Consider the following 12,434-nt stretch of genomic DNA (forward strand, 5'->3'; position numbering starts at 1 on the left):
AAAGCCGATGGCCCTACTTATACCAATACCAAGGTTTCAGAGACTATTAATAAATAGCGGTTACCACGAAAGAAGTAAAGAAGCAGAGTTCTATTGACGTACCAAAGGACCCTATAAAATACGAAATATAGATATTCGATGGTCTAGAAATAGCGTGCAAAGACATGACGATAAGTGATAGAAATGTATCTACTGTGATCTATGTCTAATCAAACAGCCAAGTCCCATCTCATAACTATGATAGTAATGATGGGAGAATTGTAGCAAGATAAATAGATAACTACATATCTTTAACTGTGACAAATCGATTGGGTTCACAAGATAATTCACCGCTCTTCTTCTCCCCTCTCTCTGTGTCTCTTCTCTTTTATTCCTTCTCCCTATACGACTATACGTAGATTCGTATATATAAGCTTAACCCAACTTTTAGGGCTATTTGCCCCTACACCTAAGCCTCCATGTGGGCTTTTTGTGTCCCTATAGGTAAGTATACCAAAAGAGAGTGGTTATACTTTGCCCACTTGGGTGTTTTGAATAATTCTCTTAAACAATTAAATGAAGATACTCCACTACCAACTTCTTCAAATGTTGCTTTCAGCAAGAATGTTCACGCAGACAATCATGTCGATAAAACTGGCATCATACCTGAAGATACTGCAAATATTTCTAGTCAAACTAATAAAACATTTGATAATTCTCTTAAACAATTAAATGAAGATACTCCACTACCAACTTCTTCAAATGTTGCTTTTTCTTCTTCTTCTTCTTCTTCTTCTTCTTCAAATTCTGCTTCTACTTCAAATGCCGTTTCTACTTCAAATGTTGCTTCTACTTCCAATGCTGCTTCTACATCCCTTACAGCATCTACTTCTAATGCAACTGTTTCATCAATAGCCAGTACCAGTGTAGCTGTGTCTACAATAAAACAGATCCTCAGCTCCAATCAAACCCCGGAAGGACCCAGTAGTGAAATAAACAGTTCCAAGTCAGACGTTAGCAAAGCTTTTGATACGCAACCCTCATCAAGCGGACAAAGCAAAAAGGAAAGCTACTTCAAAAATACATTGAATGAAATGCAAACTAAGAAGTTACTGGAATATCAGGTCAGTAGAATGTTATTGTTTGTTAGATGTAATTGTTGTGCTAGCAGCTTCCCCTTTTTGTAAAACAGAGGTATATCATGGGACCATTTGACTTTTGTATTTTTTTTTTTTCAAACCGAATGGATATGTCAATTGCCATCTTCAGAAATGGCTTTCTTCGGAAATAAATGCGGATCTGTATGAAAGATGTTTTTGCCCCACAGGTTCTTTGACTATGGTTGTGACGTCATAAAGTCGGTATGTAAAATGTTTTTTTTTCCATATTTTTTTTTTCTGTTGTCTGTATATCATACCATGTTTAGACTACTAGGTTAAAGGGTGTTTTCATTCCTATTCGGGCAGGATAAACAAGGTTCTGTTCTATTCTAATAGCCAATACCTTTTCTATTTCTAACACCCCTTCATAGAGTACCTTGGAGAAGGACCGAGACCAGCTCCTCTTAGAACGCGGCAAACAGACTCGTCTAGCGTCCACCATCACGGAACAGATGTCACGTGAGGCCCAGGAACTCCTGCAGCTGTTTGGTGTTCCGTTCATTGTGGCCCCGGGCGAGGCTGAGGCCCAGTGTGCTAGTTTGGAACTCGGTAATCATACACAGGTAGGTGGTAGCATACTTATATCTCTATTATTAGGCACTGCCTGGAAGGGACTGACAAGAAACGCCGACCTTATGTAAGTAGGAAAATGCTAGAGGCCCAGGAACTCCTGCAGCTGTTTGGTGTTCCGTTCATTGTGGCCCCGGGCGAGGCTGAGGCCCAGTGTGCTAGTTTGGAACTCGGCAATCATACACAGGTAGGTGGTAGCATACTTATATTTCTATTATTAGGCACTGCCTGGAAGGGACTGACAAGAAACGCCGACCTTATATAGGTAAGTAGGAAAATGCTAGGAAGAAGAAGAAGAAGAAGAAGAAGAATTAGGCACGAAAGAGTAGCATTATTTGATACATACGACCAACGCTGACCCTATTTAAATAGGAAAAGGCTAGGAATAAATCATTTTCCATGTATTTCTAGTTTATTTTAAAACTCTTTTAACTTGCCAAGGTGCCTTCTGGTTTAAAATACAATAAGAACTTCACACTTATTTACCTATTATTATTATTTTTATAGATGAAGAATTAGGCACGAAAGAGTAGCATTATTTGATACATACGACCAACGCTGACCCTATTTAAATAGGAAAAGGCTAGGAATAAATCACTTTCCATGTATTTCTAGTATATTTTAAAACTGTTTTAACTTGCCAAGGTGCCTTCTGGTTTAAAATACAATAAGAACTTCACACTTATTTACCTATTATTATTATTTTTATAGATTTTTTTCTTCTTTTTTGTCTCTCAATTTTGTATGTAATTATCCCCTCAAATATACCGGACTTATGTATTATTCTATTCTATTCGTTTTCTATTCTTTTCAGGGAGTCATCACGGATGATAGTGATATTTGGCTGTTTGGAGCTCGCACAGTGTACAAGAACTTTTTCGATAAGAAATCCCATGTGTTGAGATATACAGCACCTGATATACGTTACTATTTCGGTAAGTAATGGTGTAGGTACTTAATTTCTGTCTGGCTGAGAGACTATAAACAGAGAGTACATCAGCGTCTAGCCAGGGGACTATAAACAGGGAGTAGACTAGTCCAAATTTCCTTATGCTATATCTCTAGCAATATAGCAAAGGTTGAGTGCATCCACTCGGAAAATTTGGTCAGCCAAAACGAGTTGATCTCAAAGCGATCACTCTAAAGCTGAGTGAGAGGCCGGCGACAAACGCCCACCCCATCTGAAGATGGGAAAAGAAGAATGGTGCATTTCTCAGGAGTCGGATAACTTCTCCTCCTATCAGATGGAGCGTCTGCTCAAGCGACGCGCTATTCAGAAGAAGTTGGATGAGACAGCAGGAGAACTGGGCGAACATGTGATGAGTTTGGGCGAACTGGAGAGCATGTTTATCAAGGAGGGAGTGCTGGCGAGACGAGTCGCCTCGAACGCCAATGAGCGCGTCATATATCAGACCAAAGGTATGTGAAATATTTCCCAATACGCGTATTTAGACAGGATTAAGCAGAAAGGAACCATTCAACAGATACCAATTTCAAAACCCCTAAATAATGCGTATCTCTTAGGTATTTTCATGGAACATAATACAGTCTTTAGTGATCTTAATCTTTTAACAGAAACAAACCACTGAACAAAGGGGAACTTTTTTTATGGAGAGGGGGAAATCTTCCAAAGACGCCCATTGCAAAAATCCCATGTGTTGAGATATACAGCACCTGATATACGTTACTATTTCGGTAAGTAATGGTGTAGGTACTTAATTTCTGTCTGGCTGAGGGACTATAAACAGAGAGTACATCAGCGTCTAGCCAGGGGACTATAAACAGGGAGTAGACTAGTCCAAAGTTCCTTATGCTATATCTATAGCAAAGGTTGAGTGCATCCACTCGGAAAATTTGGTCAGCCAAAACGAGTTGATCTGAAAGCGATCACTCTAAAGCTGATTGAGAGGCCGGCGACAAACGCCCACCCCATCTAAAGATGGGAAAAGAAGAATGGTGCATTTAATTTGTAATGTTTCATTTAGACTTTCGAAGTGTCGAACTAGGACATGTTATAAGGGTCTCACGAAGTCCAGGAACATTCAGGACCTCCCTGGTGATATATCTTAAAGGTTCACAGTGAAAGAAAAATATATTATTGGTTGGGTAAAAGAGCTCCTCCAATAACTTATCTATCCCGTCTTCCTTCTCTCTTCAGTTTTGGGACGATAAGACTTTAGCAGTTACAGCTCCCTCTATCAAAACTTAAAAAAAAAAAAAAAACAATTTTTCCAATGTCATTTTTCCCTTCTCCATTAGTTTCATACATAAATTTTAATGTTTTTCTAATTCATATTTTCAAATTCTAATTTTGCCAATGACAATTTTTCTCTCACAGTGAAAGAAAAATATATTATTGGTTGGGTAAAAGAGCTCCTCCAATAACTTAAAAGAAAGCGATTAAAAAAAAAAAAATAATAAAAAAAATACTAGCCCATCCCTAAAGGAAATTTAGCTAAAAATTTTCCATTTATGTATGTTTTTCCCTCAGAACTAACTCGTGAGAAGTTAATACAGCTGGCACTCCTCGTGGGGAGTGACTACACTCCCGGCCTGCAAGGAGTGGGACCTGTGACCGCTCTAGAGATATTGGCCAAGTTCTCACCTTCTGATTCTCCTAATCAGAACTACATCGTGGAGTCTATGAGACGGTTCAAGAATTGGCTGGCCAAGAAGAACAAACCAGACACTCACCTCACCAGGAAACTCAGGAACGTGAAACTCAATGATGGTAAGTGAAGGACGAAGGACATTGATTTTATCCTAAACAGATAGCCACTAGGTTCTCTAGGCTGTTAGGGGTGCAGAATTGTGTCCATCCTACACTTTGGTCCGAAACCCCATCTCCATGGCGTAGCTTCATTCCCAGCCGGTATAAAGTTTTCTCCATCTATTAAGGTGGTTATTTTATTTTTTTTTTTTTTCAAACTCCCCCCAAACGTTGATAAGAGATTAGAATAAATCTAACTTTAACATTTAAAATTTCTCAGATTTTCCAAATGTGTCCGTGATAGAGGCTTATCTGAAGCCTGACATCAATACCAACGTACAAAAACTCGCCTGGGGTACTCCAGACTTAGACGGACTGAGGCGGTTTGCCGCTAATAAGTTCGGTTGGTCCCAAAATAGAGTGGACCAAACGTTGATTCCGATTATGAAGAAAATATCCCAGCGATCTGTAAGTAAACTTTGTTCTAGTTCTAAGTTGGATTCCAACTTGAGATATTTATCAGTATATGAATGAAAGACTTTTTTTAGGGTTGATAGAGGGAACTGTAGGTAACTGCCAAGAGTGGATAGGAGAAAGCCAGCTGTTTTGAGAACGAACCTTATGTGTTTGAGATGAAATCCGCCCTATTCGGAAATTGAACGAGCGACCTAGCGCTTATTAGTATTGTAATAACTGTATCTGCATTCTAGCTATTTCCTCCCATTTCTCTCCTTTCCCAGGATCAACCAACTCTGGACATGTTTTACAAAAACAAAGTGGTTATTCCTAAACGCCCCAATGCCGTCAGCAAACGAGTTCGCACGGCCGTGGACAAATCCAAAAGTAAACGACTCAAAGAAGAAGTGTCTCTATCAGAGAGTGATAGCGACTAAGAGTAGACCACGCCTTCCATTAAATTAGACCACGCCTAGTCCAATCAGAATGCGTTATACCACGCCTACTTGGATCAGACTCCACCTACCTCCCCGACGCCTTGTCCAATCAGAACACGTTATACCACGACTACGTCAATTATGCCACGCCCACTTCGATTAGACTCCACCTACCCCCACGCCCCAGCATAGAATCTATATCAGATGTAGACTTTAAGGAGGTATTTGACACTGTCGATTAGACTCCACCTACCCCCACGCCCCAGCATAGAATCTATATCAGATGTAGACTTTAAGGAGGTATTTGACACTGTCGATTTTTTTTTTGTTTTTTTGTTTGCATTAATGTTGTAATCATGCATGAATGTTTTGTGTCTGTTATTGATGGTCGGATGGAGGTTGGGTGTTTTTCTTTGTTAAAAGGATTAAATGGATTTATTGGAAATCGTAAAATGAAGAGTTTTTTATATTTTTACTGACCTTCTGCAATGGTAGAGGCTAGTAAAAAATCGGAGATATATTATCTACCTTTTGTCGATTTTTGTTAATTTCATTGCACGTAAATATGAATTTTGTGGTTTTATACATTGCCTATTATTTTTCTAATTTTTACAGACTTTTATATTTATTTACTGTTACCTTTTTCAGGGGAATACCTACGTAGAAAAATAAACTTTCCATTTTCTTCTTATGTTGTACTATTCCTTTGGTCCCTAATTTGCATGCACTTTTTCAGCTACCCTTAATTTTCGTTTACTCTTGGAGACAAACAAGTGTGACCATAATGACCATATCAGCTACTGTAAAGCCGGAAGCAATTTGTATATTACAACATAGAACCAATATTCTGCTTTTCAGCAGCTGGTAATGATGACCACTATGTTTATTTTCATTTGTCTCGTGTTCCTGCATAAGTACCTACTAGCCATTGAGGATTATTCGAACTACTCCTGTCCTTATCCAATTGTGTATGCTTATTGATAAAATTGTATTGATTACACAAATAGAATTGAATTGATTACATGAATAGCACTGATATTTTGATAGAATTAATTAGTTATCTGTCCAAGAGGGAAATCATATTACAGTTTTTGATAACAATATACGCGTTATCTACCTTTAGTCTTTACATTGGCCCGTGTGACTTTTTCATAGTAAACTCTTATCTCCCATGACAAGTACCTGCTGCGTTTACCTGCGACATGTAAGGAGATACCCCCCTAATCTAGTCGGTTGTTTGTACGGTAGTGTTCATTTTACATTTGCGTGTACATCTCAATGGTTGTTTCAAACAGTTCTGTGGACATTCATGACCCTTCAACAAAGGTAAGCCTGGATTGTCTAGTCGGTTGTTTGTACGGTAGTGTTCATTTTACATTTGCGTGTACATCTCAATGGTTGTTTCAAACAGTTCTGTGGACATTCATGGCCCTTCAACAAAGGTAAGCCTGGATTGGAATAGAATAGAATACACCTTGTTTATCCTGCTCGAATGAGACTAAAAAGTCCCTTTACCCCAGCAGTCTAAACAAGGTCTCATTTATTTTATGGGTTTATTAACATAGTATTTTAACAAAAGTTTGGAATGGAAAAATTTCGCATTTTTCTCTTCCGAGAGTAAAGTTCCATTGAGTAGTTCTTTTGCTGAAGTTTGTTTTCAGGAGATTGTTTTCCATTTTTGGTGCTAGGTTTTTGTGATGTTTCAAAGTAGTTGTGCTAGAAATTATGGTTCTAAAGGTAAATACGGCAGGTACTTAAGCTGGATCTAAAAGAGAGCTTGTCTAGGGTAGCTCCAGTTTTTTTTTTCTTGCCACAGTGAAAAAGTTCAATAATAATTAAGTTTGGTAAAAGTTAAGCTAGTAAATCATTAAGAAAGGGGTTAGCTTTTTTCTTGGTTAATAAGTGGATGGGTGTCAGTTCGATTCCACCCGAGACATTTTTTTTTCTTTCCAATTTCAAATATTTTAAGCATTAACGTTATATCCGTATTATGGATGGACTCCTGTGATCTGTTTTGGAATTTTTGGGTACTTGGATAACTTTGAACAAACCACGCCGATTTTTTTTATTATTATTAACATTTATTATAGTGTGCAAACATAATTGTAAAATGTTATATATACACTTCGCCGAATTTAAAATCAAACTTTTTTGTTCATCATTATTGTTATTTATCTTTTTAGAAAAAATGACCTAAAAGTCAACCCCGAACATTTGAAAACAACATGTTTTTTTCATTCAATCACCTACCTTGTCTGGACCAGCAGTTCAGTGAACGGTGATAGTTGATAGACCAACGGTACGGTACTCAAAACAGCCAATCCGTTCCACGTAACAATATGTGCCAAATTTGATCAAAAATCGGACAAACCGTTTGATTGCGGAACATTATTGTTATTTATCTTTTTAGAAAAAATGACCTAAAAGTCAACCCCGAACATTTGAAAACAACATGTTTTTTTCATTCAATCACCTTTAACCTTGTCTGGACCAGCAGTTCAGTGAACGGTGATAGATGATAGACCAACGGTAGGTACTCAAAACAGCCAATCCGTTTCACGTAACAATATGTGCCAAATTTGATCAAAAATCGTACAAACCGTTTGATTGCGGAATAAACAATCAGAATGTACTTGCTAAAAAACCTGCCTCGGTGGCGTAGTGGTCAAGACGCTCGCCTGGTAATCAGGAGGGCGTGGGTTCGATCCCAGCCGAGGTATGGAATTTTATCCTCATTTATTTGAAAGTTTGCAGTGATTTTATAAATAGGTACCTAATATTAAACCGGGCTGCATTGACCATATATTATCACCGTGATAAACTTACCTACCTACTTAAAATAAAGTAAGTAGGTACTGTGATAAAAGATTTTGCTTTTTGTTATCTAGGCGCGCCATTAAATATGTTATCTTTCATGAACCCCGGAAATTTGATTACCTATAGTTCCAGGAAACCGGATTTTTGGTGAATTTGAATGAGGCTGGTTCGCTGCATTGACCATATATTATCACCGTGATAAACTTACCTACCTACTTAAAATAAAGTAAGTAGGTACTGTGATAAAAGATTTTGCTTGAAAACCCAATTTGTTATCTAGGCGCGCCATTAAACATGTTATCTTTCATGAACCCCGGAAATTTGATTACCTATAGTTCCAAGAAACCGGATTTTTGGTGAATTTGAATGAGGCTGGTTTATTTGCCCACTTTAAACGTTTGACAGATGTCAAACTACATTCACAATTGAGGGTTTGGCGCAAAAAAGAATTATAGGCCATATAAATTATCTGGGTATAAGTCGTTTTTGAGTCAAAACACCTCAATTATTAATCCATGCCTATAACATACGAGTATATGCATTTGCCATCTTTTCTAAATTTAAAGTGGTTTTCATATCATTGGTCTTCCTACCTCATAAAACTTAAACATCCTATCCGTATGTTTCCAGAAATACCTTCAAGACGATTTTCTCTCGAAAGGTTCTCATTTGATTGAAGGTTTTAAAGTTCTCATAAATCTATAAGGGTTGTCATAATTTGTTGAAGATTCTTATAAAGTTTCACTTTTATTTGAATTCTCTAATAAAACTTTAAATCCTAAACACAGGGTGCAGGCAATGCCTTTCTAAAACTTCTCAGATCTACGATCCTTCTGCGGCCGCTTGCTTCTTCTTCCAGTACTGATAGCCAAAGTATCCTCCTACCCCAGCACCAATAAGTACCACTACCACAACCAGTATAATCACTATCACCGTGGTACTAGAGCCACCTTCTTTTTTTTTGTTTGTTTTGTTGTCTGGTTCAGGATTAGGACCAGGACCAGGAGAAGGAGTAGTAGTCTTGTTGCCGGTTAGTTGCCGGTAGCTCTTAGGCGTGGGTTCGATGGTTGTTTCTTGGTCCCCCTCGTCTTCCTCTTCTTCCTCTAGGTCTCCATCGAGAGGATCAGGAGTGATGGGCTTCAAGTTCCGTGTTTTGTTAACAGTGAGAGAGTGCTCTTCCTTTGAACCGTCTGAAATATGATTGAAGAGTACCTATAAGTTACTAGTGTTGTTCCTCTAGGTCTCCATCGAGAGGATCAGGAGTGATGGGCTTCAAGTTCCGTGTTTTGTTAACAGTGAGAGAGTGCTCTTCCTTTGAATCGTCTGAAATATGATTGAAGAGTAGGTACCTATAAGTTACTATTGTTCTTCTTTTCAAGATGAATCTTGACAAAGTCACTTCAGAATCTATCAGTATGAAATATGATTCACATTTGATGATTTATCAATCATTTTGTGATATTGCACACTCCCAGCCGGGGTGAGCAATTTATGGCTGATCCTACCACAGAGAGTTTTCAATAGATCTAGATTTCAAGAAATACTGGCCTGTGTAAATCAAATGGGTGACGCCAAAGGAAACCCTTGACACTGTGTTAACTCTCAGTGGTAAGGTCGGCCATTAATCAACCAGGATTGATTTATTACTAGCCAGATATTTTGTAATAGGACCCAATGACCTATAGACCAATGATGGACAGGTGGAGATCTGTAAAAAAAGTGTATTAGATAATTATGGGCAATTATTCAGAAGCTACGACAAAAAAAAATCAAATCAAGAATAATAATAAACTGAATATTAAATAAAATAGGTAGGTATATAAATATTGATTTTCCTTAACCAAGATCGAAAAATTCCCGGAGGGACGGGCCCCGCTTGTTTGTGTATAACCTAACCCTATAATAACACTGCTCATTTGTGACAGCTCCTTTTTGTAGCAATTTTCCATTGACGTGATTTCTGAACAAGTACACAAACTCAGTCCCGGTCCCGGCCATCAGCAGTTTTGTGCGGTCTATGTGCTCGCTTTTTATATGGGCGGTCACGGGTTCAATCCCAGCCGGGGTATGCAATTCAATCAACCAGAATTAATCTATTAATATAAACTCCTTTTTGCGTTCAACCTAACCCTATAATAACACTGTCACTGCTCATTTTTGGTAGCAATTTTACATTGACGTGACTTCTGAACAAGTACCGACAATCATTTAGGAATAGGACCTATAGACCAAAGGTGGACAGGAGGTACGTACCTGGGTGTGTGACCCGAGGATGGTGTGAATGATGACCTTGCAGACATACAGTTTGAAACAGACAGACCAACATGACCATGTAAAGTGACCACTTCATTCCTAATATGTTTCCAAACATGGCCAAATGTCCCAAACAGTGAAATCAGGTCGACAAAGGAATTAATAAATCCAGGTAGAACAAAACCACTTCTTCAGAGGACTTTGAAAGAATTTTTAAAATGAATTTGTAAAACGAGAATCGACAGTGCGGAATGAAAATTTCATTCGGTTTAAATGCAGATTAATTTGGCTGAAATAATCTGGTTGAAATTGTGTCAAGCGAGTCCGTATTGTGGTTTTAGATGACCCGTTGCGCCGTAGCCCGTAGTGCTCTGCAGAAAAGAACTTTCAATTTTTCCACTGTAGGGAGTTTGGATAACCATTTTTTGTTCATAAAAAAACAGTAACTGAGAATAGCTCATTTCCAACCCATTTCTTCAGCATCTCTATTGGGTCTAAGCTTGTCAGACGTCCGCTTTTCGGCAGACATGGATTTATCTCGGGATCTAGAAGTTGTAGAAGAAAAAGAAAAATTCCGTTGGTCCTCATTTTTCCTGCTCTATGACTTGGAAACATCACCCAAGTACCTAAGCGCAACTGATCTCTTGGATAAATAGTCATAGCCACGTTGTTGATTATTGTTAACACATATTGTGTACTAGGGATCCCGGAGACTATCTTGCTAATAAAATGATAAGGATTAATCTTGAAACCTCAAGTAGCTTCTATGTAGTTGTAGATAGACGACGCAAGTGTCAGTAGTCAATATCTTGAGATTACAAATCAGGGGCGATAGTCTGATATTCTTGGCAGCGCAGCGGTAAAAGAAGCGAACGGTTTTTTCCTCAATATTTTCGATAGAACAGATTTTTTCCCAAAAGGTTTGATAGAGGGAACTGCAATAGACAAGGATATAGGATAGGAGGAAGCCAGCCGTTCTGAGAACGAACTTTATCTAGACAAGGATAGAATAGGATAGGAGAAAGCCAGCCGTTCTGAGAACGAACTTTATCTAGACAAGGATAGGATAGGAGAAAGCCAGCCGTTCTGAGAACGAACTTTATCTGGTCAGGCTCAAGTTCGCCCCGGGCGCAAATTGAATCCGCTACCTAGCGCTTAAAATGCTCCATCTTCCAAGCTAACTAACTGCCGAAGAAACCTTTGAAAATATTGCATCAATTGGATGTCCATCGGAACTGACCAATGGTTGCTGTGATGTTAAAATATTGCGAAATAATAAGCGTGATGTTGCTTTCAGGAACAGCTACCAAACGAAATTCAGGTCCCTGACATTATATGGGTAGGTAGGTAGGTAGGTAAGTTAGGTAAACTCCTGATTTGTAAAAGGTATTTAGCTATAGATGCAGATATATTGTTTTGACTATAAATATACATGTACGACTACCTACCTAGGCAATATAACATAGTTACGATTAGGTATACCTACATAATTATTTTTATCGAGTCGAGTTTTATTGTTTGTTTTGTCCACAATGAGGTTACTTAATAATATAGACATACCTGCTCTTAATGTGTAGTAAACTGTTATCTTTACTAACATGATGTAGGTACTTCACCTACCTAGTATCAACTGATGTGACGTAGGTATACTTGGAGCTACTGAAAGCATTATTTTAGTTAAAGTACCTATTACTGTACCTAGGTTCTAACCTTCCTAGGTAAAAAAGCGGTGAAAAGAGAGTGTATAGTTAGGTGATTTATTTGTTATGAAGTACCGTTTGTTTGTGTTCTTATTATGCAGGTATGTACGAATAATTGTTTAATGTGATTATCTGATTAGAATGCTATTAAACAACTTTAGATACCTATACCGATATAAAGATGTTCGTTTTTGTGGGGGCATTTCGTAAGAAAATTAGGCATAGAGAAATAAATTAGTAGGTTGTAAATTCTCCAATTAGGGTTTCTCAAAATAAATGCTTTTTCCCTTCATGTTCATGACTTCTTACAACTAATAAGTCAGATCTTTTTATAATTATTACAATCTCTGTA

General features: G+C 38.0%; 2 protein-coding genes across 4 annotated transcripts; one reads left to right on the forward strand and one right to left on the reverse strand.

Annotated features, from left to right (window-relative positions):
- Positions 1 to 602: 602 nt before the first annotated feature.
- On the forward strand, positions 603 to 5,827 carry LOC103510272 (DNA repair protein complementing XP-G cells homolog). 2 transcript variants are annotated; one of them, XM_017444511.2, is made up of 8 exons: positions 603 to 1,103; positions 1,511 to 1,603; positions 1,798 to 1,896; positions 2,524 to 2,644; positions 4,201 to 4,440; positions 4,700 to 4,887; positions 5,160 to 5,533; positions 5,613 to 5,827. In XM_017444511.2, the coding sequence occupies exons 1-7, from the start codon at positions 1,074 to 1,076 to the stop codon at positions 5,310 to 5,312; spliced, it is 924 nt and encodes a 307-aa protein (XP_017300000.1). In that variant the 5' UTR covers positions 603 to 1,073; the 3' UTR covers positions 5,313 to 5,533; positions 5,613 to 5,827. The 2 variants fall into 2 exon arrangements, with proteins under 2 accessions (XP_017300000.1, XP_008473145.1); XM_008474923.3 differs by lacking the exon at positions 1,798 to 1,896 and having other exon boundaries at positions 1,511 to 1,702.
- A 3,002-nt stretch (positions 5,828 to 8,829) lies between these two features.
- Positions 8,830 to 10,895, reverse strand: LOC103510271. 2 transcript variants are annotated; one of them, XM_008474921.3, is made up of 2 exons: positions 10,383 to 10,784; positions 8,830 to 9,319 (listed from the first exon to the last, which is right to left on the reverse strand). In XM_008474921.3, exons 1-2 carry the CDS (start codon positions 10,498 to 10,500, stop codon positions 8,952 to 8,954), a joined length of 486 nt encoding a protein of 161 aa, XP_008473143.1. In that variant the 5' UTR covers positions 10,501 to 10,784; the 3' UTR covers positions 8,830 to 8,951. The 2 variants fall into 2 exon arrangements, 1 of the variants encoding a protein (XP_008473143.1); XR_003391820.1 differs by lacking the exon at positions 8,830 to 9,319 and adding an exon at positions 9,363 to 9,452 and having other exon boundaries at positions 10,383 to 10,895.
- Positions 10,896 to 12,434: the final 1,539 nt, after the last annotated feature.

This window comes from Diaphorina citri, unplaced genomic scaffold (assembly GCF_000475195.1).
Source record: "Diaphorina citri unplaced genomic scaffold, Diaci psyllid genome assembly version 1.1 scaffold579, whole genome shotgun sequence".
NCBI classification, from domain to species: Eukaryota; Metazoa; Arthropoda; class Insecta; order Hemiptera; family Psyllidae; genus Diaphorina; species Diaphorina citri.

What these genes read in the sequence shown, in the direction of transcription:
- LOC103510272 (XM_008474923.3), top strand. Translation starts at nt 1,074, where the DNA reads ATGCAAACTAAGAAGTTACTGGAATATCAG. An exon ending in GAACGTGAAACTCAATGATG is followed by an intron (nt 4,441 to 4,699) that starts GTAAGTGAAGGA and finishes AAAATTTCTCAG; the next exon opens with ATTTTCCAAATGTGTCCGTG. An exon ending in AGAAAATATCCCAGCGATCT is followed by an intron (nt 4,888 to 5,159) that starts GTAAGTAAACTT and finishes CTCCTTTCCCAG; the next exon opens with GATCAACCAACTCTGGACAT.
- LOC103510271 (XM_008474921.3), bottom strand. Translation starts at nt 10,500, where the DNA reads ATGTTTGGAAACATATTAGGAATGAAGTGGTCACTTTACATGGTCATG. An exon ending in TCCTCGGGTCACACACCCAG is followed by an intron (nt 9,320 to 10,382) that starts GTACGTACCTCC and finishes ATCATATTTCAG; the next exon opens with ACGGTTCAAAGGAAGAGCAC.